This window comes from Xiphophorus hellerii, chromosome 6, assembly GCF_003331165.1.
Source record: "Xiphophorus hellerii strain 12219 chromosome 6, Xiphophorus_hellerii-4.1, whole genome shotgun sequence".
Classification (NCBI taxonomy): Eukaryota; Metazoa; Chordata; class Actinopteri; order Cyprinodontiformes; family Poeciliidae; genus Xiphophorus; species Xiphophorus hellerii.
The window spans coordinates 29,744,083-29,770,688 of NC_045677.1; the positions used below are offsets into that span (position 1 = coordinate 29,744,083).

The 26,606-nt window shown below is 45.3% G+C and overlaps 1 protein-coding gene and 1 long non-coding RNA gene across 21 annotated transcripts in view; one reads left to right on the top strand and one right to left on the bottom strand.

The window, feature by feature from the left end:
* Nucleotides 1–26,606, top strand: part of LOC116720928 (discs large homolog 1-like protein) — a 117,686-nt gene that overhangs the window by 82,958 nt on the left and 8,122 nt on the right. For 7 of the 19 annotated variants that reach the window (XM_032564398.1, XM_032564400.1, XM_032564401.1 and 4 more), the window contains 13 exons: nucleotides 9,321–9,485; nucleotides 12,585–12,734; nucleotides 20,400–20,495; nucleotides 20,885–20,938; nucleotides 21,871–21,921; nucleotides 22,289–22,413; nucleotides 23,513–23,819; nucleotides 23,910–24,054; nucleotides 25,069–25,198; nucleotides 25,775–25,931; nucleotides 26,004–26,106; nucleotides 26,178–26,292; nucleotides 26,363–26,539. In XM_032564398.1, the coding sequence (XP_032420289.1) occupies nucleotides 9,321–9,485; nucleotides 12,585–12,734; nucleotides 20,400–20,495; nucleotides 20,885–20,938; nucleotides 21,871–21,921; nucleotides 22,289–22,413; nucleotides 23,513–23,819; nucleotides 23,910–24,054; nucleotides 25,069–25,198; nucleotides 25,775–25,931; nucleotides 26,004–26,106; nucleotides 26,178–26,292; nucleotides 26,363–26,539 (1,775 nt within the window). Of the gene's footprint in view, nucleotides 1–9,320; nucleotides 9,486–12,584; nucleotides 12,735–16,486; nucleotides 16,717–20,399; nucleotides 20,496–20,884; nucleotides 20,939–21,870; nucleotides 21,922–22,288; nucleotides 22,414–23,512; nucleotides 23,820–23,909; nucleotides 24,055–25,068; nucleotides 25,199–25,774; nucleotides 25,932–26,003; nucleotides 26,107–26,177; nucleotides 26,293–26,362; nucleotides 26,540–26,606 lie in introns of those variants that run through there. The other 12 variants (XM_032564407.1, XM_032564409.1, XM_032564410.1 and 9 more) reach the window with 8 other exon arrangements.
* LOC116721097 (uncharacterized) lies at nucleotides 202–16,208 on the bottom strand. 2 transcript variants are annotated; one of them, XR_004339514.1, is made up of 3 exons: nucleotides 16,065–16,208; nucleotides 5,755–5,920; nucleotides 202–672 (listed from the first exon to the last, which is right to left on the bottom strand). It is a non-coding gene; the product is annotated as an uncharacterized LOC116721097 (long non-coding RNA). The 2 variants fall into 2 exon arrangements; XR_004339513.1 differs by lacking the exon at nucleotides 16,065–16,208 and having other exon boundaries at nucleotides 5,755–8,515.

Here is a 26,606-nt window from a genome sequence, read left to right on the forward strand (position 1 = left end):
TTTGTTATCACAACTTTACATTAATAAAGAATCATTAATTCTTCATTAATGCCATACATATTATGACATATTATTATGACTAATATGTCATAGTAGTCATAATAATGTCATTAAGTGTTATTACACTGTCAAAAGCTTTAACGAAACAGAAATGAATATTTCCCCCTACCTGAAATAAAGCGGAACAAATAGGACCAACAATAAAGATTTCAATAAGCTTTATTACTTTGTCAAATGAGTTAATAAGAGTCATTAATAATTCCTCTTACATCAAGTGAAACAAGCAGCAACAGTTATAAAGATGTCATTAATTGTCAGCATTAACAGTCATTAATGTTAAGTTTTACCTCAAGTGAAGTGAGAAACACTGGATTACTGATAACTACCATACAGTAGAACAAACACTTTGTACATTGGAATAAAACAAAAGATTACTTGTTCTTCAAACAGGGTTTAACTTCTGGTCAGTATATTGTAACTGTGAAATACTGATTGAAAAACTAAAACAGAATTAATTATTCTTTAACTTAAGAAAATAGGTTCTTTCAACAGTCCTAATATTTTTTTTGCAGTGATTGTGTCAGCCATCTCCTCTATAGACTTCCTGTAACGCTCTGATAACAGGGAGATCTTCATGTTGTCTTCTTTGAAGTGACCAATCCACTGTGGTCACTTCAAAAAAGAGATAAAAACCAATAAACAAAAAATATAATGTGATTTTAATTCAGCATTTATTTAAATATCATTCCAAAAATGTCCCTTGCTGCACCCTGTCAGGATGATAGACTGGCAGACAATGTGTAGTTACATGACTGGTTGTTATAAAGTGCAATGCAATTATTTCTTAATACAAGTAGCATAATGACTAGAGCTGAACAAAATTATTCTGATCAAATATTTGTTTGGCAGAAATTCATACAGCCTGTTATTCAGATTGCATCATTTAATGTGTAGTTTTAGGATCTTTTCACTTAATGAGCTTTCAAAATTATTTCCAACCAGATACTCTGGCTTATGGCTTAAGAAGTTTATTAATAAATAAATAGATTAAACACCAGTGTAGGAGCAGATTATGCATTTCTGTATTCTAAATGGTTTGGGTCACATGATCTGTCAGCTGTCTATTTAGGTAGCATGCGGTGTTAATGAAGACAGGTGTGTTCCACCCGAAAGGGGGAAACAATTTTTGACCGCAACGCAACACAACGCAATATTAACGTGACGCAATGCTATTGAATTAATGCTGTGTGGATCACTGGAACTATGTTAGAGGTGTTATTGACAACATGTTAGAGGAATGACTTGTTGTACAAAGGAAATAAGATGATGATTGCCGAGTCATGGAAATAAATGGATTATCTGGACTAACATCAAGGACGGCTCTCATTTCAATCAGCGGATAAGTGATCGGCGTGTCAACTTTACCCCGGTGTACCACCTCAGGGGCTTAAAGCTTTGGCTTAGCCTCTACATAAAAGTCAAAAATTGTTTATGACAAGAACTGATCGTGGGAAAGGAACTTCGGATGGCGTTTATCTACGACGAGGGACGCAGACGGAGCCTGTTTGTTGGGAACGGAGCGTCAGCTGATTGGCATCAGCTCATCTGCAGCCTGGGGTGACGTCGGACAGGATCGGCGTTCAGGAGGACACCTGGATTTCCTTGTTGCTGGATTTGAAATGCATGCATCGAATAGGTATGTGTAGCGCTACACTTAGTAAGATGGCCATCTGAATCTAAATCTAAACGTGTGCACACATAATGGCATAAATTCAATGCATTGGTTGCTGAAGTGGAGGAACAATTAACTTTGTATCAATTAACTGGTTGCAATCTATTGACTGACGGACTTTTATTATGGAGGATTGCATAGCGGACGTGGATTTACCAGCGGGTGCTAGTGCGCCATCTACTGCTGACAACCAGGACTTTCTGACCAGCAGTTGTGACACACAAACGGGCAAACGAGTGGTTAAACTTTCTGCTAAAGCAATTGCTGATCGGTTAGATCGATTGCAAGCTGGTAGAAAGGCTAAGCTAAATAAAGCTAGCAGTTTAAAGAAAAAGATACAAGAGTTGATGCAAAATGGTTTGGTTTCAGAAGTTCAAACGTCTCTTGATGGGTACATTGACTTGTGTGTTGAAATAAGATGCATGCATGATTCATTAATGCATTTATTGCCGGTTGAGGAGAAAGAAAAACATGAAATATGGTTTAAAGCAAAAATGTTGTTCACTGATGAATTTGCTGAAAATGTGAAAAGGTGGGTTAAATCAAAAGAAAACGATGAACCTAAAAATGAAAGTGCTGGTCATTTAATTAGTGGTGCTGATATTAATCATGGGTTGGATAACGATGATATTAGGCCTAATGATAGTGTTTCCAATGTGAGTAAACATTACAACAAAAGTGTTACCAGCAATCGGTCAAGTACAACTTCCTCTGCACAAATAAAAGCTGCAGCAGAGCGAGCTGCACTGGTTGCAAGAATGGCTGTTTTGAAGGAACGTCATGCACTGGAGGAACAGGAGCAACTGATAAAAAGGAAAAAGGAACAGCTTGAGCTAGAAACTGAGCTAGCTGCGTCTACTGCAAAGTTGGCAGTTCTGCAGGCTTCTGATGAACAGTGTCTTTCCCGTGCACCAACTGACGGAATGAACTCTTATTTTGAAGGGGAAAAAAGGAAACTGACATCAGATAAAACTCTTAATGTCATGGCAAAGGATTACTATCCTGCAGCATGTAAAGTAACGCAGCAAAGAAATGCAGTACCAACACAAACCAAACTGCAAACAATGGATGTGCGACCAAAACAGACTGAAATGAAAAGTTCTATGAGCAAGCAGTATTTTGATGCACATGATCAAATGGACTTACAAAAATCACATGTTTTGCAACATGATGTAACAACTGTTTGTGGAAATCAAACCAGACAAAGGATAAATCATCAAACTGATCAAGTTCAAAATGGAGACGTTGTCACTATTATGCATAAGCAAAATGAAATAATTGCTGCACTTGTGCATCAACAGCGTCTACTGTCTTTACCACCACGAGACATTCCTGTGTTTGAAGGAGATCCATTTCAATATAAAGCTTTCATTAAAGCGTTTGAACAAGGAGTGGAAAACAAAGCCAGTAAAGCTGACTGTCTGTATTATTTGGAGCAGTTCACTGCAGGACAGCCTAAGGAACTGGTCCGCAGCTGCCAGCATATGGATCCTGAACGTGGCTACATTGTAGCAAGGGGTCTTCTGCAGGAACATTTTGGAAATGAATACAAAATAGTAACTGCTTATATAAACAAAGCTCTGAACTGGCCATCAATAAAACCAGAGGACGTTAAAGCTCTACAAGCTTATGCTTTGTTTCTACGAGGATGTTGCAATGTGATGGAAGAACTTCATTATATGCAGGAGTTGGATATGCCAAGTAACATGAAAATGGTCATTTCTAAGCTACCATACAAACTCAGAGAGAGATGGAGGGCTGTTGCTCATGATATTTTGGAGTCATACGACCACAGAGCTCATTTTATTGATTTGGTTGTATTTCTGGAGAAACATGTGAGGATCTTGTCTGATCCAATTTTTGGTGACATTGAAGTGTATGCACCACAACATACAGCTGGCCTGAGGTCTTCCAGCAGCTTCAAGCTACAGTCAAGAATCAGAAGTAAAGGGAGTAGTTTTGCTACCACAGCAACATCAGTGGATTACTCTGAAGATGGATCAAAGACACAAAGGCCATACTGTCATTGTTGTTCATGTGCTCACTTTATGGATAAATGCCAACAGTTTAAAAACAAGAAACACAGAGAAAAAATCCGTCTTTTGAAGGACAAAGGGATTTGTTTTGGATGCTTGTGTACTGGTCACATCAGCAGAGATTGTAATAAACGTTTAATCTGTGAAATTTGTGATCAACGACACCCAACTGTGTTGCATATTCCAAAGGCAAATTCTGAACCTGAACCAGTAAAAGAGCCAACAGGAGCTAAACTATCATCTCTTCCCCAGACATGTGGACATACAGGGGCCGGAAAGAGTCGCTGTATTCTGTCCATTATTCCAGTACAAGTAAAATCTACCAAGGGAGTGGATGTCATACAGACATACGCTTTTTTAGATCCTGGTAGTACAGCTACATTTTGTTCAGAACATCTTATGCAAAGATTAAACATCTCAGGGAAAAGGACTAACTTTCTCTTAAAAACAATGGGGCAGGAAAGGGTTGTTACTGCTTATTCATTATCTGGCATTGAGGTATCAGGGTTGAATGGAAACAACTTTCATCCTCTGCCAGAAGTCCTTACACAGAAGCAAATGCCAGTTACTTCAGATAATATTGTTACTGCTGCAGAAATAGAAAGATGGCCTTATTTGTCAAAGGTTCAAATCCCCACCATAAAAGCTAATGTTGACTTGTTGATAGGAACCAACGCTCCCAAGATACTAGAGCCTTGGGAAGTGGTCAACAGCTGTGGAGATGGCCCATATGCTACAAGGACAGTGTTGGGCTGGGTGATCAATGGTCTATTGAATGAAGATGGAAATAACAGCAGTACTGAAGTGAAGCCACGTTCTGCTCTAGTAAACAAGATCTCTGTATCTAACTTGGAGTTCCTGCTCAACAAACAGTATGACCATGACTTCAATGAGAAAACCTCAGAGAAAACTGAAATGTCAAGGGAAGACATTCGTTTTATGGAAATCATGGAATCCTCTTCAATTTTACAGGATAAGAGATATTGTCTGAAACTACCCTTTAAGAACACAGATGCTACGCTACCAAATAGCTACTCTGTAGCCAAGCAGAGGATACTCGGATTAAGAAGGAGGTTCGTAAATGACCCTCGACTTCATAAGGAATATTCAAGTTGCCTCCAGGATGTTATTGAAAAAGGTTATGCCGAGCAAGTACCAGATCAACAGTTGAAAGGTACAGTTGGGAAAGTATGGTACATTCCTCACCATGGTGTTTTTCACCCAAAAAAGGGTTCGTTAAGAGTGGTGTTTGATTGTGGAGCCACTTATCAAGGAACATCATTAAATAAAAAAGGCATGGTGCGATCTGTAAAACTGCAGACAAAGAACAATATTATTGAAAGACCTGTTACCAAACTTTGTTTGATACAAGGGGTGTAAATCAACAGATATGTATTCACTTGCTCCTATTGTTATTGTATAATTGTTATGTATGCCTGCCATAACAATTAGGGGCCGGTGTGTAGGAGCAGATTATGCATTTCTGTATTCTAAATGGTTTGGGTCACATGATCTGTCAGCTGTCTATTTAGGTAGCATGCGGTGTTAATGAAGACAGGTGTGTTCCACCCGAAAGGGGGAAACAATTTTTGACCGCAACGCAACACAACGCAATATTAACGTGACGCAATGCTATTGAATTAATGCTGTGTGGATCACTGGAACTATGTTAGAGGTGTTATTGACAACATGTTAGAGGAATGACTTGTTGTACAAAGGAAATAAGATGATGATTGCCGAGTCATGGAAATAAATGGATTATCTGGACTAACATCAAGGACGGCTCTCATTTCAATCAGCGGATAAGTGATCGGCGTGTCAACTTTACCCCGGTGTACCACCTCAGGGGCTTAAAGCTTTGGCTTAGCCTCTACAACCAGTTTTACATTTGACATCAATTAGTTGTCTAAAACGTAACTTGTTAGCTGGTGGATGTTGATTCCTGCCCCCCCCCCCGGAGAAAACAGTAACACAAAAATGACTTACCTAATTTTCTTGGGGAATATTTCATCTGCTGCTTTCTCTTTGGTCAAACAGGAATTTCTTCCTCTGGTGGCTGGTCCTCATCATCATCCTCCACACCTGTAGCTCGTCTTCATTAGTCACCTTTGCCCCCCCACTCCCCTCCATGTGTCCTTAGGCTGAAATGGGTCTTCATGTGGATAAAGTTGCCAAAGCAACGAACACAAGCACCATGTCACATCAGAGAAATTGCTAATTGATGTCCATAAAGGATAACTGTGACTAACAAATTAGCTTTTAATTTGTTAGGTTAATATTGGAGGGGAAAAACCTATTTATCTGCCTTTAAAATATGTTTAATATTAAGGGCTAACGTTACAGTAATGGAGTTTAATAACTTTAGCTAACATTAACTTACAGCAAGGTAGGATTGGCTTGAATTGCTCATAGCTAACATTATAAAGAAAGAGAACATAGTCAATGTTATTTTCTCAAAGAAAATGTAGTTAATACGACACATATTATTAGACCTCATATGTATCAGGTGTCAAACTTCAGCTTCTTTTTAAACAGGAGGTCTGGCCGTTATAACAAGAAGAACCTGGCTGCAGCAAACAGGAAGGGCGGGACGGACCGCTGTCAGTCTCAGACCTTATTTGGAAATGGGACCATTGCACTCCACAAGTGAAGGGGGCGCTATTTCCGATATTATCCGCGACCTCCGGTTTTTGTTTTCTTTTGAAATCTGATATATTTTTACCTTTAGGAAGGATTTTCACTCTCAACATGTATTTGAACTTCTCTCTTTTATTTACTTCAGTTCAGCTCACAGTTTTTAACAAATTTCGTAGCTTTCTGTGTACTTCCAAATCTGCTCCTTAGTTGCATCTTTTCTGGCCTGATACTGCCTCTAGTGGCGTGGGGGTGGTAACACAACTAATATAATTACATTACTAAATCAGAATACCACAACATCTTTATTATTTATTATTAATTCTGGCATTACTGGAACCTTAAAAGATAAATTTCCTCACAAAATACCATACAGTTTCATTTCCTTTAGTAAGTAGAGCTAATTAAATTACATAAACAAAACCTGAAAGTGATTCCAGTTTCACTCGATGGCCAACCTGTTGAAACTGTGGCTAATTTTAAATACCTCGGGTCGTTCCTGGACAGTCAGCTCAGTTTTGCTGAAAACACTGGTTATATTTTTAAGAAATGTTTTCAGAGACTTTATCTTTTTAGAAGACCCAGTGATCTTTGGGTTACCCAACCAGAGGTTGTGTACAACCAGTTAGGTAGAGGTTGTTGAGTTAAAATGTTAAAACTTTACATTTTAACTTGAGTTTTAACTCATCTCAAGTTTTAACTGTTGTTTTAACTTTTCATATTTTCAGCTGGTTTGGTCACATGAGCTGCAGACTAACAGAGAAACTTTTAAGAAAACTTTCAATGGCAGGTAAAATAGTAATAGTTTTAGCTCATGAAGGCCTTACTGTTTTCCTCTGGTAACTATAAAACATCTATTAGAAGTCATTTATTGACGATGCAATAATTATTCTTAGCCAAACTAAATGATAACATTTACCTGTAGCACCCAAAGTATTTTACTCGATGCACAAATTGTTGATATTGTGATTCTATAAAAGAGTTTTATTTTATAGTTTTAGAGCCGAAGACAAATTTCAACTTTGGAAGACTAAATAGTTTAACCATATTTTTTCCTATATATAAGACTCTACCAACAAAAAGAATAAGATGGCACAGTAAAAATAAAAATGTAAATTATTGCTTGTATCTGTTTAACAATCCTGGTTATTCTTCTGTGAACCTAATTAATTTGTTTGTTTATTGACTTTTGCTCAATTAAATTTCTTATGTATACATTGTAAATGGTATTTTTATTATAGTTGATCATTTTGTTTTTCATGTCTTATTTCTTTTGTTCCTCCCATAATTGATGGAGATATATCTATATAGATACTGTATATAGATATTATTTATAATGTATACAAGTATTGTTTATGTCACCTAATTAGCTCTACATCCTAAAGAAAATGGAAAAATATGGTGTTTTAGAAGACACTTCATCTTTTACGTTGCCAGTAATGGCAAAATTAATAGTAAACAATAAAGACTTTGGTATTCTCGTTTTGTAACGTAATTATATTAGTTGTGTTACCACCCCCAAACCACTAGAGGCAGTAGCAGGCCCAAAAAGATGCGACTAAGGAGTAGATTTAGAAGTACACAGAAAGCTACGGAATTTGTTGAAAACCGTGGATAATATAGGAAATAGCGCCCCCTTCACTTCCGGAGTGCAATGGTCCTATATCCAAATAAGGTATGTGACTGACAGTGGTCCGTCCCGCCCCTTTCTGTTTGCTGCAGCGAGGTGGACTTGGTTATAACTTGTTAGGTTGGCCCCACAAGATGGAAGATTTCTTTTTCACTTCTTCTTACTGCACGCCTGTTCGTGCACTGCTGCCTCTCACTGGTGGAGATGGTGTACTGCACTACTTGAAACAGCCTTAAATAATGTTTCAAATGCAAAGTTTGTAAGTGATTTGTAGACATCTTGCTGTAAAACTTCAGATCAATTAGAAATTTAAGACTAAACAAAATGGCAGAGCAATATATTACCAGATAAAGCGACATAATTTTTAAAGTTTAATCAGTAATACTTCTATAACAAATTTGACAGATCATGATATCTGGGTTAATGTCAAGTTGTCATAACACATTTTGAATAATGTCAACTTTCTATTAAAAATGTAATGATTTACCAAATGACACTTTATGACAACAGTCATAAATATTCATGAAGACTTACTTATGTTTATGACGGTGTCATGTCATATTTATGACACTGTCATGTTTATGACGCTGTCATGTTTATGACGGTGTCATATTTATGACAGTGTCATGACATGTTTATGACGCTGTCATGTCATGTTTATGACGGTGTCGTCATGTTTATGACGTCATGTTTATGACGCTGTCATATTTATGACACTGTCATGTCATGTTTATGACGTCTTATTCACACCCCGTCAAATAAAGTGTTACCAATAAATTTTCTCTTAATTCTCATTTAAAACTGAATGTTTCTGTTTCCTGATGCTCCAGCTGCTTCATCTTCCTCTGAGGATTATTGATCTATAAAGATATCAATCATAAATCAATAGTTTTTCAGCTGTTCAGTCCAATCAGAACCATTTGGGTCAGAGGTGAACTGGTCCAGTTTAATCAGTCTGCTGGATGCTGGTTCAGCTGGTTCAGCCCCAAACGTCATCCCTGGTTCTGTTTGGTTCTGTTGGGTTTTGTCAGAACCAGTCAGAGTTAGAACATCTGAGACATTCCCCTGACTTTAAACGGATCAGAACTGATCCGGTTAAATGGTTCTGGATCGTCTCCTCATGCTTCCATTCATCACGACGCTTTTGGTTGTGAAGCGGGTCAGAACCGAGCAGTTTGTGTTCAGTTCATCTTGGTCTCGGCCGGGTTCTGGTTGCTGCAGGTTCTGCTGAAGCCTGTCAGTCAGAACTCTGGGCTCTCTGACCCGCTGTCCTTCCTGTCCTCCCCAGAAGTACCGGCACCACGATGAGGACTCGTCCCCCCAGGACCAGAGCTCCCCACCCCTCACGGAGGAAGGGGCGGGGCCAGAGCTGGTCCAGATCGCCGAGAAGAACCTGAACCAGATCGAGAACGTCCACGGATACGTCTCCCACGCCCACATCTCACCTATGAAGGTAGGGGGCGGAGCCTAACACTTCTTCTGTGCTACAGCTGATCTCGATCCTGATCCAGATCCTGATCCAGATCCTCAGGTCTACAGGGTTCACAGCAGCAGCTCTCTGAGATGCAGTTCAGTATGGATCTGGATCCAGATCAACATCCAGTCCAGGACCTGACTAGATCCAAATCCAAACTTGATTCACTTTAGTTTGAGATCCAGTTCTGATCTATTTAGATCCAGATCCAGTTTGGATCCAGATCCAGATCCAGATCCAGTTAACCATGAGGACTGGAGGTTCATATCAGGAGTTTCTTCTCTTCCTGTCTCTCTGTCCATCCGTTGCTCATTCTGGATGTGTTTACCTGTTTACCTGTTCATGTTCCTGTTGCCCCCCGACCTGCATCAGCTGGAGCTCCTCCAGTCAGGATGGAGGAGGCCTCCAGTGACCTCTGACCTCCTTACTGCAGCTCAGGTCTTAGCCATCAGCCAATCAGAGGGAGGATGTTTCTCTCTCTGCTGCCTTCATGTGATTCATCAGGCTCTGAAGCTGCTCTGAGGTCATCCAGGTGTAATCCAGGTCATCCAGGTGTAGTCCAGGTCATCCAGGTGTAGTCCAAGTCATCCAGGTGTAGTCCAAGTCATCCAGGTGTAGTCCAAGTCATCCAGGTGTAGTCCAAGTCATGGTTTTAACCTCAGTGTGTCGCGTCCTGCAGGAGCTGCAGTATCACCTGATGTCCACTGGGGGGTTTATGTCCTTAGGATAAACTCAGGATGATTTTAATATTATGGACCGAGCTGCTCTTCATCATCATCATCATCACAGACTCATATTAATGAATCCTTCCTACCCATAATGCATCTGGCCAGCAGTGTGTGTCCTGCCCTCACCTGGAGCACATGTTAGCGAGCTAGCTGCTAACGCTGGAGGAAGATGATGATGATGATGATGAAGAAGTCAAGAGGTCCAGAACCTCATGGCCACCAGCTGGGACCGGTTCTTGTGGGTTCTGGTTGGATGTTCATTCATCCTACTCTGGATGTCTGTAATGTTTGGTTGTCATGACAACCCCAGAGTCACTTTGGTTTAATATCATCTGTAAATGAAACATCCACTGGAGTGGAATAAATCCATAAAAACCAGAGCAGGCGTCAGAAAACGGTTCATCTTCAGGATCTCATGAGTCGAGTCGTTTCTTCCGCAGCGCGGCCTCTGACCTCTGACCTGGTCAGAATGTTCTGCTGCTTCATGTTTCAGTCTGAGGGAGTTTAGACTCAGGGTCACTTCCTGTTCAGGGAGCAGCGGTGCTGACGGCACGGTGCTGCCCCCCAGTGGCGACTCAGAGGGAAGCCAACCTCCATGTTCTGGTTTAATCTGATCCGGTTGGACCCTCGGTGCCGCCCGGCTGAGTGGATTCATCACATGAGTTGATGATTGAAATTACTGTCTAATGATTTAGTAATCAAAGATCCCACAGTTTCACTCCACATGTAGAAATATGAAACTTTTTAAACGACATGAAGACGTTTTAGATTTAGATAGTTTCCTCTCTATTGAAAATCCTTTTGATGTTTGAAAGTGAACCAGGTCAGGAAATTATAATTATTTTTATTTTTAAAGTAGTAAATTTGTCTGACCTTTGTAGCTGGCATTATTAATTATCCTTATGGCTCTTTTTATAGTGTTTTTAATGATTTTGTTTTTCTATTTTAAGTATTGCTCCAAACTTTGCACAGTAATTAAATATAATAAAACCAGTGAACAGTTTCCTGTAACTCCATTCAACCCATTTCACCCAATTCTGAAATTATAATAATAATAATAATAATAACTGTTGAACACGTTTTGCTTTTCACTTGTTGACGTTGGAAGGTGTCTGCAGATGCATCGTTGCTCTAAATGTTCAGAATCCACTAAAGGTGAAAACTTTAGTTAGCAATAGATGCTAGCATGTTTAGCATTACCTTTTAGCATGATTAGCATTGCTAAAACAGCAGTCTGTGTCCCCAGAGCAGCGGTGTTCTGCATGTTTTAGATGTGCTCCCGGATCAGAACATCTGGACCCAGTGGTCGGGTCGGTAGGAAGCAGAACCAGCTGAAGGTCCGTCAGCGGTGTTGGACACATGCAGGACGTCTGTCTCTGAGGACAGAAGCTGGACAGGCTGTCCTGTCTTGACTCAGTAGCCGGTTCTACACTAAAGGGCGGTCCGGTTCTGATGACCTGTTGCCTTCACTGACCAGAGAAACGTTGGATCTTTGAGTTTCTGATGGATGGTCCTGCTGGACCCCGATGTGTTTCTGGTTCTGAAGCTCTGATCCATCTGGGTTTGTTCTGTTTGTTCGGACTCTGAATGAGACCCAGCTGAGACGGTTCTGATGGTTCTGTTTGCTGTCTTGGGTTCTGATCCATGTCTCGTCTGCTCAGTGTCTCCGGTCCCGTCTGCATCGTCACATCATTAAAAACCAACCTGGCTGGTACCGGTCCGTCCTCTGGAACGGACCAGAACCGCCAGCATGCTGCTGTTCTTATGATGTGACCTGTTTCAGAACCTCATTGCTCAGTGGTCCGGTCCAGTCCGGTCCTGTCAGAGTCTCAGTCAGCTGCTCTCTGTCCCTCCATGTGTCTCACTCTTCTTCTGTGGTTTCTGTTTCTGAACTTCCTGTTCCTCCTGATGGCGACCCGCTTTCTTCTTCTGAAGTTTCTGTGCACAGACCCAAACCAGATCCTGGTTCTGATCACCAGCTTGTCCTTTGGTGCCCCCCAGTGGACACTTGCTGTAGCTGAAGCCTCCCTGCTGGGTTCATCATGTCCTCTCGGACAAATCGGACCTCCTGTTAAAGTTCTGGCCGTGTTCAGGACCCAGAACCTCAGAGGTTCCTCAAAACATTCCCAGATTGCCTCCCCTAGGTCCAGAACCCGGTCCAGAACCGGGGTGTTCTCCTTAGTGGACCCTGCTGGTTCAGAACCCAGGGTTTGGGTCCGTGCACAAGGAAACCCAGCAGGCAGAGAAGTGGGAAGTGTCAGAATCTGTTTGGTTCTGTCTGGTTCTCCTGGAGGAGGTCCAGAACCGGTCCAGTCTCAGCTGTTGCCCCTCCCCCCGTGTTGTCCTCCAGGTAGCGTCTCTGGAGTTCCTCCTGGACGGCTCCTCGTCGTTAGGACTCTTCCCCCCGGAGCTCCCCTCCCCCACGCCCTCCACCCTCTACCCCCACGGAGAGGACAGCCCCCTCCCCTCCTGCTCGTCCAACCCCTACCCCCCCATACAGGTAATACCCCCCGCCCCCGGCTCCCATATGCTGCCCATTAACATGAAATCCAAGCAGAACGGGTTTAGAAACAGAACCGGGTCCGACCGGAACCGTGTGTTCCTGTAACGTTCCTTCAGTCGGATCCGGAATCATTTTTCTTACGTTTCCTCACTGGGTTGATTTAAAATCCGGTTTTCCTGAAAGCTTTTTGATTGGAGCATGGCTCTGACCCGGACCGGAACCAACGGTTCTGGATGGGATGTTGACCTTAGACTGGACAGGAAATGATGTCACCTTTAAACTGAGCTGGAATGTTAGAATGTTGTTTGGAAAAATGTAGAAATAATTTAATCTGATTATCTCAGAACCTTTATTCTGAATCTTTAGCTATCAAACTTTTTCTTATCATCGGTGCTGGGAACTGTTCTGCTAATGTGCTAATAGCAGAGCTAATCTTAGCGATTTTGCTAACTTTGAAAACAGCGCACTTAGCTTCCCTTAAATACATTTCTCCGGATAAAGTTCAGATTTATTTGGCTGTTTCAGTTGAATGAAGGTTAACATCTGTGTTGAACGTTCGGGCAGACTACTTTAATTCTTTAAGTAGTTAGATATTTATATTCATGCTCTTATTTTGAAGTGGAACACGGCTGTTTACGAAGCAGTTTGTTTCCTTTCTTTTTTTCCCCCAAGAAACTTTGAAAAGGGAAAACATACTACTAAGGAATTAAAGAGATATACAAAAGAAAACACTAAAAATAAATATATATGGGCGTGCCGTGGTGGCGTAGGGGTTAGCGCGACCCACATTTGGAGGCCTCAAGTCCTCGACGCGGCTGTCGCGGGTTCGACTCCCGGACCCGGCGACATTTACCGCATGTCTTCCCCCCTCTCCCTCCCCCTTTCCTGTCAGCCTACTTCATGAAAAGGGACTCTAGAGCCCACAAAAAGACCCCCTGGAGGGGTTACAAAAAAAAAAAAAATATATATATATACACTGCTCAAAAAAATAAAGGGAGCCCTTAAACAACACAATATAACTCCAAGTAAATCAAACTTCTGTGAAATCAAACTGTCCACTTAGGAAGCAACACTGATTGACAATCAATTTCACCTGCTGTTGTGCAAATGGAATAGACAACAGGTGGAAATTATTGGCAATTAGCAAGACACACTCAATAAAGGAGTGGTTCTGCAGTTGGGACCACAGACCACTTCTCAGTACCTATGCTGTCTGGCTGATGTTTTGGTCAGTTTTGAATGTTGGTGGTGCTTTCACACTCGTGGTAGCATGAGACGGACTCCACAACCCACACAAGTGGCTCAGGTAGTGCAGCTCATCCAGGATGGCACATCAATGCGAGCTGTGGCAAGAAGGTTTGCTGTGTCTGTCAGCGTAGTGTCCAGAGGCTGGAGGCGCTACCAGGAGACAGGCCAGTACACCAGGAGACGTGGAGGAGGCCGTAGGAGGGCAACAACCCAGCAGCAGGACCGCTACCTCCGCCTTTGTGCAAGAAGGAACAGGAGGAGCACTGCCAGAGCCCTGCAAAATGACCTCCAGCAGGCCACAAATGTGCATGTGTCTGCACAAACGGTTAGAAACCGACTCCACGAGGATGGTATGAGGGCCCGACGTCCACAGATGGGGGTTGTGCTCACAGCCCAACACCGTGCAGGACGCTTGGCATTTGCCAGAGAACACCAGGATTGGCAAATTCGCCACTGGCGCCTTGTGCTCTTCACAGATGAAAGCAGGTTCACACTGAGCACATGTGACAGACGTGACAGAGTCTGGAGACGCCGTGGAGAGCGGTCTGCTGCCTGCAACATCCTTCAGCATGACCGGTTTGGCAGTGGGTCAGTAATGGTGTGGGGTGGCATTTCTTTGGAGGGCCGCACAGCCCTCCATGTGCTCACCAGAGGTAGCCTGACTGCCATTAGGTACCGAGATGAGATCCTCAGACCCCTTGTGAGACCATATGCTGGTGCGGTTGGCCCTGGGTTCCTCCTAATGCAGGACAATGCTAGACCTCATGTGGCTGGAGTGTGTCAGCAGTTCCTGCAAGATGAAGGCATTGAAGCTATGGACTGGCCAGCCCGTTCCCCAGACCTGAATCCGATTGAGCACATCTGGGACATCATGTCTCGCTCCATCCACCAACGTCACGTTGCACCACAGACTGTCCAGGAGTTGGCGGATGCTTTAATCCAGGTCTGGGAGGAGATCCCTCAGGAGACCATCCGCCACCTCATCAGGAGCATGCCCAGGCGTTGTAAGGAGGTCATACAGGCACGTGGAGGCCACACACAATACTGAGCCTCATTTTGACTTGTTTTAAGGACATTACATTAAAGTTGGATCAGCGTGTAGTGTTATTTCACTTTAATTTTGTGTGTGGCTCCAAATCCAGGCCTCCATTGGTTAATAAATTTGATTTCCATTGATGATTTTTGTGTGATTTTGTTGTCAGCACATTCAACTTTGTACAGAACAAAGTATTCAATGAGAATATTTCTTTCATTCAGATCTAGGATGTGTTATTTGAGTGTTCCCTTTATTTTTTTGAGCAGTGTATATATATATATAAACAAGATTTAATAATTACATTAAAGTCAAAAATAATGTCTAGTTATCAGATCATCAACCCAAGGAACGTGCAACTGAGTAGGAAGACATTTTTAAAAACATATTTATAATATCGATTGGAAAAACAGATCAGATTTGATCATTTAAAAAATAAAAAAAATTATCTTTTTTTTTCTTCATCTTCTCTCCAACATCCTGAGGCCCTCATAGCTCCCCCTGGTGGCCCTCCAGAGGACTGTGACCCCCACTTTGAAAAACTCTGCATTAGCCAACAACTATTGCTCTCTAAACTGTGATGATGATATATTGTCCATACCTGGTTCTGCCCCACTCTGGTTCTGACCCAGAGTGGCAGACTAGCTGCAGCGGACATCTTCATCGCGTTCAGTGACTCTGTGGTTCAGGCTACTGCTAACTTGTTTATTGTAACTTGACATTTTCTTTTAATTTTTGTTATATTTGTTGCCGCTTCTTGGCCAAGACTTACTTAAAATAGGTTGTGATCTAAACGGGGTTTTTATTCTGGTAAAAATAAAAGTTAAATAAAAAATAATGGACCCTCGCGAGCTAGCTAGCTAGCTAGCTTTTCTGCGATGACATTTGATCGCTGGCTCGTTTCCGTTGCTAACCGTATGATGCTACGGGGTTACACAGCTGAAATCCCGCGGGCTTTCTGTCTTAAAGTTCATTAAAAAGTCTTAACTTGTTGAAACCAGCAGTTCCCCTGTGAACAGCGTGAAGCTGAAACAGTCGGTGTGTACCTGGATGTAAATTCAGAACCGGTCCGGTTCCGTCGTGACGGGTCGCACATCTGATGACTCAGCGATTCTCCGGACCCAGATTTCCCCATCGAACCGTTTTCCTTTTTTCTTTCCTTGGAAAAAGGAGCGAAGTGGGACAAAGGTCAGCTGATTGGGCCTCCCTCTGAGCTGAGGAGGAGGAGGAGGAGGAGGAAGAGCAGCGTGATGTTGTCAGACTGCAGAGGGATCAGAGGCGCCGCGCTCGCTGCACGTCCTCCGTCAGCCCTGCAGTCTGTTGTTGCGCCTCAGACAGACGGAGGCTGCCGCTGCAGAGCCATGACCGCCGCCGGGCGGAGGACGCCTCCGCCGCTCCGCCGCGCCTCCTGAAGCCACCGCTGCAGCGTCCGCTCGCCTCCTCAGCCTCCCTGTTTGTGTCGGCGAGGAGGAAGGAGGGGGGCGCCGGGTGGAGCGAAGGCCCCCTCCCATCGTCTGCTCTCCAGCCAGCAGCAGCAGCAGCGCTGCCGCCCCGCAGCCCGCAGCAGCAGGAGGCGCCTCGCCGCGCCGCGCCACGCCGCGCGGCAGCATGCTGAACTCGGTGTGGTACGCCAAGAAGGTGGGCCGCCGCATCATGGGGACCCTGAGGAGGACGAAGAGGCTGCACCGCCGCCTGCTGGTAGGTTCCCCCCCACTGCTGCGTCACGCTCCGGTCAAGAACAGGAACCCGCTCCGGTCCGGGTCTGAGTCGGGATCCGGTCCGGTTCTGTCCGCTGCAGAACGTTCCGGATCTTCCGGCTGCTCTCGGATCATCGGAGCCGGGTCCGGGTCGGTCCAGAACTGATCTGTTCTGTTAGGATCCGGCCTCTTGCACATGTCTTTCTGCCGTTGCCTAGCAACCCGTGGTGTCCCGGATGCGCTGGACTCCTCAAACACGTCAACATCAGAACACACCCGGCTGGGTCAGAACCAGGTCGCTGCTGCATCCAGAACCAGAGCCCTGCGTGAGCCGGCTCCTGTTCTGGTTCTGTTCGCCTGGCTGTGTCTGGGTCAGAACCGGATCAGAGCAGAGGTTCTGCTGCTGCTTTTTTTTCACAGGACGGTTCTAAACGGGTAGATGCTTCTCAGAACTATCAGCCGGTTCTGACCTCTGACCCGTCTTCTGCATGTCCGATTCTGAGAAGTCAGTACTCACGGTTCTGTTCTGGGTTTGGAGTTTGGGTCGGACGCTGTGTCTCATAACCGGGTCGTGTCTGGTTTCTGGTTCTGGTTCTTACTGGATCTGCAGGACGGTACCGACCCATAGAACCACCTGAGCAGAATTCATAACCGGGTCTGACACCAGGCGGCTGGGTTCTGAACATTAGGCCACTGTTCTGACACTGGTTCTGATCAGAGACCCGGTTCACCATCGGACAGGAGGTTCTGGAGTGTTTTTCAGTTCTGGAGCCAGTTCTTCTGGGTCAGAACCGGTCAGTTTCTCTCCAGATGCATCAGAATCTGGAGCTTCCAGAACCGGCCACTGTGGTAGCACCCACAGCCGAACCCGTTCCACCAGCTGGAACCAGAACAAGAGCTGGGTTCTGGTTCTGGGCTCAGTGAGGCGGGCCGACCAGCAGGCGGCGCTGCAGCCTCACCAGACCAGACTTTCAGGAACAGCAAAGGTTCTGTTTGACCCGGTTTATGTGGACCTTCAGAACTACTGTGGATGAGGCGTTCAGGAACCGGGTTCAGCTCGACCCAATGACCCGGTTTTCATGCCAGGACGGATTTCCTTCAGTCCAGAAGGTTCTGATGGTACCAGACAGCAGTTTGTTTTTATTTTGGTTTTTTTAGTTCTTGGTTTTTTTTTTCTGAAAGGTTCTGATCCTGGAACCCGACATGTGTGGATCAGAACCAGTACCGGGCTCTGCTCTGAGCAGCTGCAGCTTCCTGTCTGCGTCATCCTGCTGTTGAACCCGGGGGGTCGCATCGATTATTCATGCTCCCCTCCCCCACCCGCTGCTGATTAACCGGCTGCAGAGAGACGAGGAAGGTCGGCTCAGAGGGAGAGCAGGACGGGTTCTGGACGGCCCGGATCAGACACGCCGACCCTGTTCTGAAGGAACCGGCTGCGGAGGATGACGGCGCATCACGCGCGGCAGCCGCTGCCCTGCAGGACGGAGCGGCGCCTGCTGGACCCGGCTCTCCAGGAGTCCCTCGCCCACCTGCACCCGCTGCAGCGCCAGCACGCCATCGAGCTGCACAGGCAGAACCAGAACCGCCTGCAGCTCCAGAACCGCCTGCCGGTCCAGGCGTCGCTGTCCACCTTCACCTCCTGCACCGTCCCGGCTTCCTGCCGCGCCCGCAGCCGCTTCCTGAACCTGCGCGACAGCGTGAAGAAGAACCCGGCCAAGAGCACGGCCAAGATGGCCGACAGCCGCAGGGAGGTCCGCTGGACGCCTTTCGCCTTCAGCAAGGTACCGCAGCCGGACCTACCGGGCCCACCTGAACGACCGGGCCTCAGTCCCAGTAGGTCTGGACCGGACTGACCCGGTTCTGTTGGATTAGCGCTGCGGTCCGGTCGGGCTGTTCAGAGCAGTGGGATGTTTTCCTCTCTACAGTCACCGATTGCTTTCCCAACTTTAGTTATTCTCACATTGATGGTTTTTCTGCTCAAACTGATTCATTCAGTGGATTTTCCAATTTTTCTGTTTTTTTTTTTTAGTATTTTTACTCAAACTTTCCCCCTGCAGCACAGAGATCCTCTCTGTTTCAGGAGCGCTCACTCTCCTGGCCGTGGCGCCGCGGTGGGAGCGCTGTCGCTCCGTGGCGTTCCAGAAGTAGGGCTGCGGATCGATGCCGTCGATGTTCCCGCCTAAATTTAGCGGCGGCTGGTTTTCCATCAGCTGCTGCGTCAGGTTTTACTGTTGCGTAACGATGATGGAGGCAGCGTGCGGCTCGCTGCATCCTGACGTTTGGAAGATCAGCGACCAGCAGGAAGTTTAACGTCCTGAAGGGAAAATTAGGATTCAGTTTTCTAATTCAGTGTCTGTCCGTTTAGAGCTGGAAGGAAGGAGGACCTTCTCCTCCTGTAGGTTCCCATGGCAACAACAGAAAAATATAGAACATAAACAGTCCCCCAAGTCATGAATCTTTATTTTTGTCATTTTTAAAACAATATTGCTTCTTTTTCTTGGTAGTTTATCCATTTATTTTAGCTTAAATTATTGTGTAAGTTAAAAAACCAAAATGCAGAATTTCCTATAATTTAGTGATTTTTGTCTCTGCATCTTTTCTGTAGAGTTTTGGCCGCTGCAGCTTCCCGTAGATGTTCTTACCTGGTTGGGGGGCGGAGCTTGATTTATTTAAATGAAATGATTTAAATGATTCATTTAAATGAATCAGATAAGCGGTGAGAGTTTATGGAAGGTTTTCCTTCGTTCATTTTTAAAGCTGAAAACAGAAACAGTTAAACAGACGGAAATAAAACTTAAAGAATCATTAATGAAACTGTTTACAAGGATTTTATGTAGCAATAGTTTGCTGTTGAGTTAAGACAGTTTTATAAAATAGATATTTTATAAAATGTGAAAACATGAGATTTCTGGTTTTGCACATAATCTGAGTTTTTGAAGAAATGATTTTAATCTCTAAAATAATTTATGTTCTGAATCTACGTGTTGAACCTGAATAACAGTAAATTTGGACCTTTGGCTTCTGATTCACATCATTTAATGATCTTTAGTTTAATAAATAAGATTAAAACAGAAAAAGTAGAATTAGGTGACTAAAGCATATTCCATAGTTTCATATTTATATTAATGTTCAGCTCATATTCATGAAGCCGTTCGGTCTGCTCTCATGTTTCACTGGTTCTGACCCGACTGATCAGGTTCTAGAACTAAACCGGCTCAGATTCTGTTTCTGGTTCATATTCCAGTCGCTGGTTCTGGTCCAGTTGTTGCGGTTTCTGGCGTTCCGTTGACCTTTAACCTTGTGAGCGTCTAGATTTGGTTTTCTGTGGTGAGTAAAAGGACATCCACCCCCTGCTGGGGAAGTTCCTGCAGGACGAAGGATTTACCCCACACGTACACACACACACACGTACACACACCCACACGTACACACACGTACACACACACACACGTACACACACAGACAGACAGACACACACACGCAGACAGACACACACACACGCGCGCGCCCTATAAGGCGGTGATCCTCAGAGCAGCAGACGGGAGTTTTCAGGAACTCCTCCTCTGATTGGTCGATTCCTCTGACACTTCCAGCTGTTTTCAGTCCAGTTCTACTGCATCCTCCATCCTCCTGCTGTTCATCTGTGTTTGTCTGACCTTTGACCCTCACCATGCTATTGTTCAGCAGGCCGAGGCCGCCCCGCCCTGCTCTCCTATAATCCCTGTGATCCCCATCGCTCCAATCCCAGCCGAGACCTCCGCCATCCCCGCAGCGTCACAGGTTTCATTTTTTATTTCCCTCACTTTTCTTTCTCTCTCTGTGCTCCATCCATCCATCCATCCATCCATCCAGTGATCCCTTGGTTTGCTTGGCTCCCCGTTTTGTTGTGTTTAGCTCAGTTTCTGTCGTCCAGCTGATGGACGGAGCAGATTAAAGTCGGCAGTCGCTGCAGAAACTCGTCTGGTTTCGGCCAATCAGGAGAGGCAGGAAGCAGGAGCCTCTGGTCCGCCTCGCAGCGTCCCGTTCCTTTAATTCCAGCCTTCATGCTTCAGAAGTGCTGCTTCTGCAGTGTGAAGAGGCGCAGCGTGCGTCTGCCTGGCGTTAGCAGGGTGGAGCTCAGGGTTTCTGGTGGATGCTGGTGGTGGTGCTGATGTTTGTTCTCTCCTCAGGCCAATCCTCCGCCCGTGGTGGTCAACACTGACAGCCTGGACACACCGCCATACGTGAGTCTCCATCAGCTCAAACCAACCGGAACGCAGCCTTACTTAATATTGGCCTGCTAATGCTAATGTTAGCTCACTGATGCTAATATTACCAACTGATTTTCAGATTTACTGCAGACTTCCAAATGCAGCAGTGAGCCAAATAATTTCAATGCTGAAAATTTTTCTGATTGTTTGAATCTAAAATTGAGACGCAGATTTGAATAATTTACTCGTTCTGTCCTTAGACTCAGTTTGTGTCCAACTAAAATTCATCACCAGAAAAATGAGTGAACGCAGATCGCACCAGAGAAACTTACGTTCTGTGTTGGTATACCAGTGTTAGCAGGCCAGCACCAGTGTTAGCAGGCCAGCACCAGTGTTAGCAGGCCAGCACCAATGTTAGCAGGCCAGCACCAGTGTTAGCAGGCCAGCACCAGTGTTAGCAGGCCAGCACCAATGTTAGCAGGCCAGCACCAGTGTTAGCAGGCCAGCACCAGTGTTAGCAGGCCAGCACCAGTGTTAGCAGGCCAGCACCAGTGTTAGCAGGCCAGCACCAGTGTTAGCAGGCCAGCACCAGTGTTAGCAGGCTAGCACCAGTGTTAGCAGGCTAACTCTGTTTATTACTTATTTTGATAATAGAAAATAGTTTTTCTGATTTTAACATATTCCACAGTTTAGTCTGGCTTCAGTTTACAGTGTATGCTAGTGCTAGATTTAGCATGCTAATGCTAATATCCACAGTCAGTGACTCAGTTGATCACATACTGCTGTAAACTACAGTTATAGATATTCAGACTTGTAGACTTTTAGAGTCAGATTGTGTAAAAAACAAAAACAGTTTTGCAGAGTGAAATAATGTCAGAAATGTTTGGGCATTTTGAGCTCCAGGCCAATGTGAACGTGTGAATCTGCTCTGTTTCTCATCACCTTCCTGCTGTTTGTGTCTGCAGGTGAACGGGACGGAGGCTGAATATGAGTACGAGGAAATCACGCTGGAGAGGGTAAGAACCGGCGGCCGTTTGCTTCAGAGTTTAAACCTGAGATTCATCAGGAACTCTGCATCCGAGTCAAACAAGCTGCAGCGCTTCAGAGTCTCACATCAGCCGGAAATTTGGGTTTAAAACTCGTTTAATCTGGAGCCGTCTCAGAAAAGTCCTAAAAAGTTTAGTAAAACCTCCAACATGGAAGCAGCAGCAGGTTTCTGTAAATCCGTCTCAAACCAGACAGAAACGCTTTAGTTGTGACTCAGCACTTACTGTGTTTTATTGAGATGTTTTTGTTATTTAATGAGACTGGAGAGTCTAAGAAATACTTCAATTATCATCATAAAAACATGGAAGCTGAGCATGTTTTGTGGTTTTGATGCAGGGAAACTCTGGGCTGGGCTTCAGCATCGCCGGAGGGACGGACAACCCCCACATCGGTGAAGACCCCAGCATCTTCATCACCAAAGTCATCCCTGGAGGGGCAGCCGCTCAGGATGGACGGCTCAGGTAGCAGCGCTCTTCATGAGGATCCTCTCTTTGCGGTTTAACCGTGATGCTGTAACCATGGCAACGCTCAGATCCGTCCAACCAGATCTTCAGATTTTTAACATGTATCCTGATTAAAAGTTTCAGAAAACAGATTATCAGGGAACAGCATCGCTGCGCCATGTTGGCGGCTAGGCTAACTGCAGCTACTGTAGAACAATGGCAGCTCCAGGTTGTAGGCTAGTGTTTATCTGAGGTTAAGATCCCAGCATTAACCAAAGAGCATTGTGGGTAAGACACCAGACACATGAAGGAAACGGAGAACGTAATGACTTTGTTTCTTAATGAGCAGAAAAACTCATTCAGGTGTCCAGACATCAGTCTTAAATTAATGTTTCTATAAATACATTAAATTTATTAAAATATGTCATTCTTAAATATGTTAATCACACATTGTTGTGCTGGAGAGTTTAATCTTTTATATGTGAAGTTGTTGTACTAAGATAATTTTACTAATTTTAGATTAGACAGTTAATATGCTGCACTCATGGAAAATATCATGGATAACGGTTAGCATGTCAGCTTGATAAATGACACTCTGGTGTTATTGTTAGCATAAAATCTCACATGAGTAAAACTGTTAATCTTAGTAAAGCAAAGGTAGCGTGAACCGTTAGCGTGACCCGTTAGCATGAACCGTTAGCTTCAGAAGCTTGAGCTTTAAGCCTCCATCTTATATTTTACTTCCACTGAATCAGTTTGGATGTTTTATTTTCCTCTGCAGTAAAGTTCATAACTCATTACTGATGTGTATTTATGAAATATTGACTCCAGATAAACACATGATCCAAATCAAACTGAAAAAAGGTTTATTGAATTCTGATGAAGGTATAACGTTTCTCCCAGGACTTTAATTAATTTGTTTTAACAAAATAAGGAAGAAATTTAATCAAATATTTTAAAGGTGGGAATAAAGTGGGTCAGGATTTTATGACACGACAATAATTGATGTTCATAAACTGTTTGGTTCTGCTTCAGCATCAGGGAAGGCCGGCCCTGATGATGATGATGATGATGATGAGCTCAGGTTGATACCTGTTGTGTTTGCGTTGCGTCTCAGGGTGAACGACGTCATCCTGCGGGTGAACGAGGTGGACGTCCGGGACGTGACCCACAGCCGGGCCGTGGAGGCGCTGAAGGAGGCGGGGTCTCTGGTGCGCCTCTACATCCGGCGGAGGAAACCGCTGTCAGAGAAGATGATGGAGATCAAGCTGGTGAAAGGACCCAAAGGTCTGGGCTTCAGCATCGCGGGCGGCGTCGGGAACCAGCACATCCCCGGAGACAACAGCATCTACGTCACCAAGATCATCGAAGGCGGCGCCGCGCAGAAGGACGGCAGGCTGCAGATCGGAGACAAGCTGCTGGCTGTGAGTCACTGAACCGCAGAGCCAATATGGCCGCTGGGCGCTCTGGTGTCCATCATGGCCGCCCTCTGACGTTCCTCTCTGTGTTTCCAGGTGAACAGCGTCTGTCTGGAGGAGGTGACCCACGAACACGCCGTCACTGCCTTGAAAAACACTCCTGATGTTGTCTACTTGAAAGTGGCAAAACCCAACAGTGTCTTCATGAACGACAGCTTCGCCCCGCCAGACCTCACCAACTGTGAGTCCAGCTGCTGCTGCAGCCGCCAGAACCTTCCTCTGGTTCCCCGAAAGTTCCTTAAATGATTCCCTTCCTGCTGCCGGATCTCCAGTAGATCACCAAACATTCCCTCCGTTTGTTGGGAATCTCTGGAATCAGCAACAGTTTCTACAGAGCCATTGGTGCTTTCACATGTCGCCATAAATGTTCCAATAACAGAAAAAAGTTGCCAGATTTGTCATTAGTTTCAAAAACAAAACAGAATTTCACTAGATCTGTTGCTATAAAAGAAAATCTCTGGAGCGTCTGAAAAGTTGCTACATGTAGAGACAAAGTTGCTGAGTTGGTATCGATGTTTCTCTCGTCCTGACCTCGATCACCCCTCCACTCATTTGGCCACGCCCATCAGGCTATCTTGACTCCTCCCCTTTTGGTGCATTTGTTTCTAAAATTTGTGGGCGGGGCTAAGCGTTGACAGTTATATGGAAACTAACTGCCAAACTTAAACTCACTTTAAGTTCTTAAATTGAGTTTGTGTCAGTGAGTTTTTGAATGAGAAGTGGAGAGATGTTGGATTTATTGGGATTTTCTTTTTGGTTTTTTTACCCCTCCAGGGGGTCTTTTGTGGGCTCTAGTGCCCCTTATATGACAGCAGGCTGACAGGAAACGGGGAAGGAGAGGGGGGAAGACATGCGGCAAATGTCATCAGGTCCGGGAGTCGAACCCGCGACGGCCGCGCCGAGGACTCAAGGCCTCCAAATATGGGTCGCGCTAACCGCTACGCCACCACGGCACGCCCGGGATTTTCTTTTTGTTTGGAGTTTTTCTTAATTCCTGATGATCGTGGAAATCTGAAAAATCTTTGGGAATATGAAAAACCTTCCGGTTATTTCTGAGTTTATTTGAAGCAAAGCGAGCTGATTGGCTCGCCCCGACTGCTCCGGTCTCCATCAGGTGGTAACCGGCGCCAACAGGTGGGGGAGGGGCCAGGTGGGGTCCTGTATTCACCTGCTCCTCTCTCCGGTTCTGTTCCAGCCTACACGCAGCACATGGAGAACCATATCAGCCCCCCCAGCTTCCTGGGCCAGGCCGTCCCCCCGCCGGCGTCGTCTGGGCGATACTCGCCGACGCCGAAGGGCATTCTGGGAGAAGATGACGTCACACGGTGAGGACATCGTTTAGGTTTCCTGATGCTTGTTGCTTCCAGCAGCCAGACTCTCTTTGGGTTTTCCGGATCAGAACCAGTGAGGCTAACATGAACTGTAGTTCAGTAACTGCTGAGGGTTTCTATATTGAACCATCATGGATGATGATGGTTCAGTTATTTAACCCCGGCTGATTCTGGGAACAAAACGCTTCAGGTTTCATTTCCCCCTAACTTTCACTTTTCCAGTTTTATTAGAACCTGAACAGTAACAGAAAGAGATACATGAAAAATAAACGATCAGCCAAGGAGTTATAACAAACTGCAGGCTTTAGCTGTTTACAGTGAACCCTGGTAACCATCGGGGTCAAGGTTCACAGCCTGTAACAAACACCTGACTCTCCCTCTAAAAGAGTCAGATATTACTGCAGATTTTAACAGCTCAATATTTCTCATTATACATCAACACACACAGTGGGAATCATTTTAGCACAACTACAGAAGGTAATAAATACAAACGGCTGGAGCTCCTGGATTGGCTGCTTTGCTAACCAGAGGTCACCTGACCTGAGGATGACGATGGCTGTATGACCGCAGGGAGCCGAGGAAGGTGGTTCTGCACCGCGGGGCGACAGGTCTGGGCTTCAACATCGTGGGCGGCGAGGACGGAGAGGGCATCTTCATCTCCTTCATCCTGGCTGGCGGTCCGGCCGACCTGAGCGGGGAGCTGAGGAAAGGAGACCGCCTGGTGTCGGTAGGAGCTCCGCCCATTAAACCGTCCCGCACTCTGATTGGTTCCAACAAACAGGTGATGTTCCACCTCCAGGTGAACGGCGTGGACCTCCGGAACGCCACGCACGAGCAGGCCGCCGCCGCCCTGAAGAACGCCGGCCAGACTGTGACCATCGTCGCCCACTACAGGCCAGAAGGTGAGGCTACCTGAGGAAGGACGGCCTCAGGACTCACCTGGGCATCACTGACCGCCGTGTTCTGTGCTCAGAGTACAGCCGCTTCGAGGCCAAGATCCACGACCTGCGGGAGCAGATGATGAACAGCAGCATCAGCTCGGGCTCCGGGTCGCTGCGGACGAGTCAGAAGAGGTCTCTCTACGTCAGGTGAGGTGGTTCACCTGGAGGTCAGCAGAGACCAACCCGTTTCATTCACTGCGTTTGTCTCGCATCTCAGAGCTCTGTTTGAGTACGACAAGACGCGGGACTCGGGTCTGCCCAGCCAGGGCCTCAACTTCAAGTTCGGAGACATCCTGCATGTGGTGAACGCCTCGGACGACGAGTGGTGGCAGGCCCGGCACCTGACGCCTCAGGGGGAGCAGGAGGAGGTGGGAGTGATCCCCAGCAAGAGGAGGTGAGTCCCAGCGGAGACCCAGTGGGACCTGCTGATGGGACCAGAACGATCCTACGCTTGGTTTGAT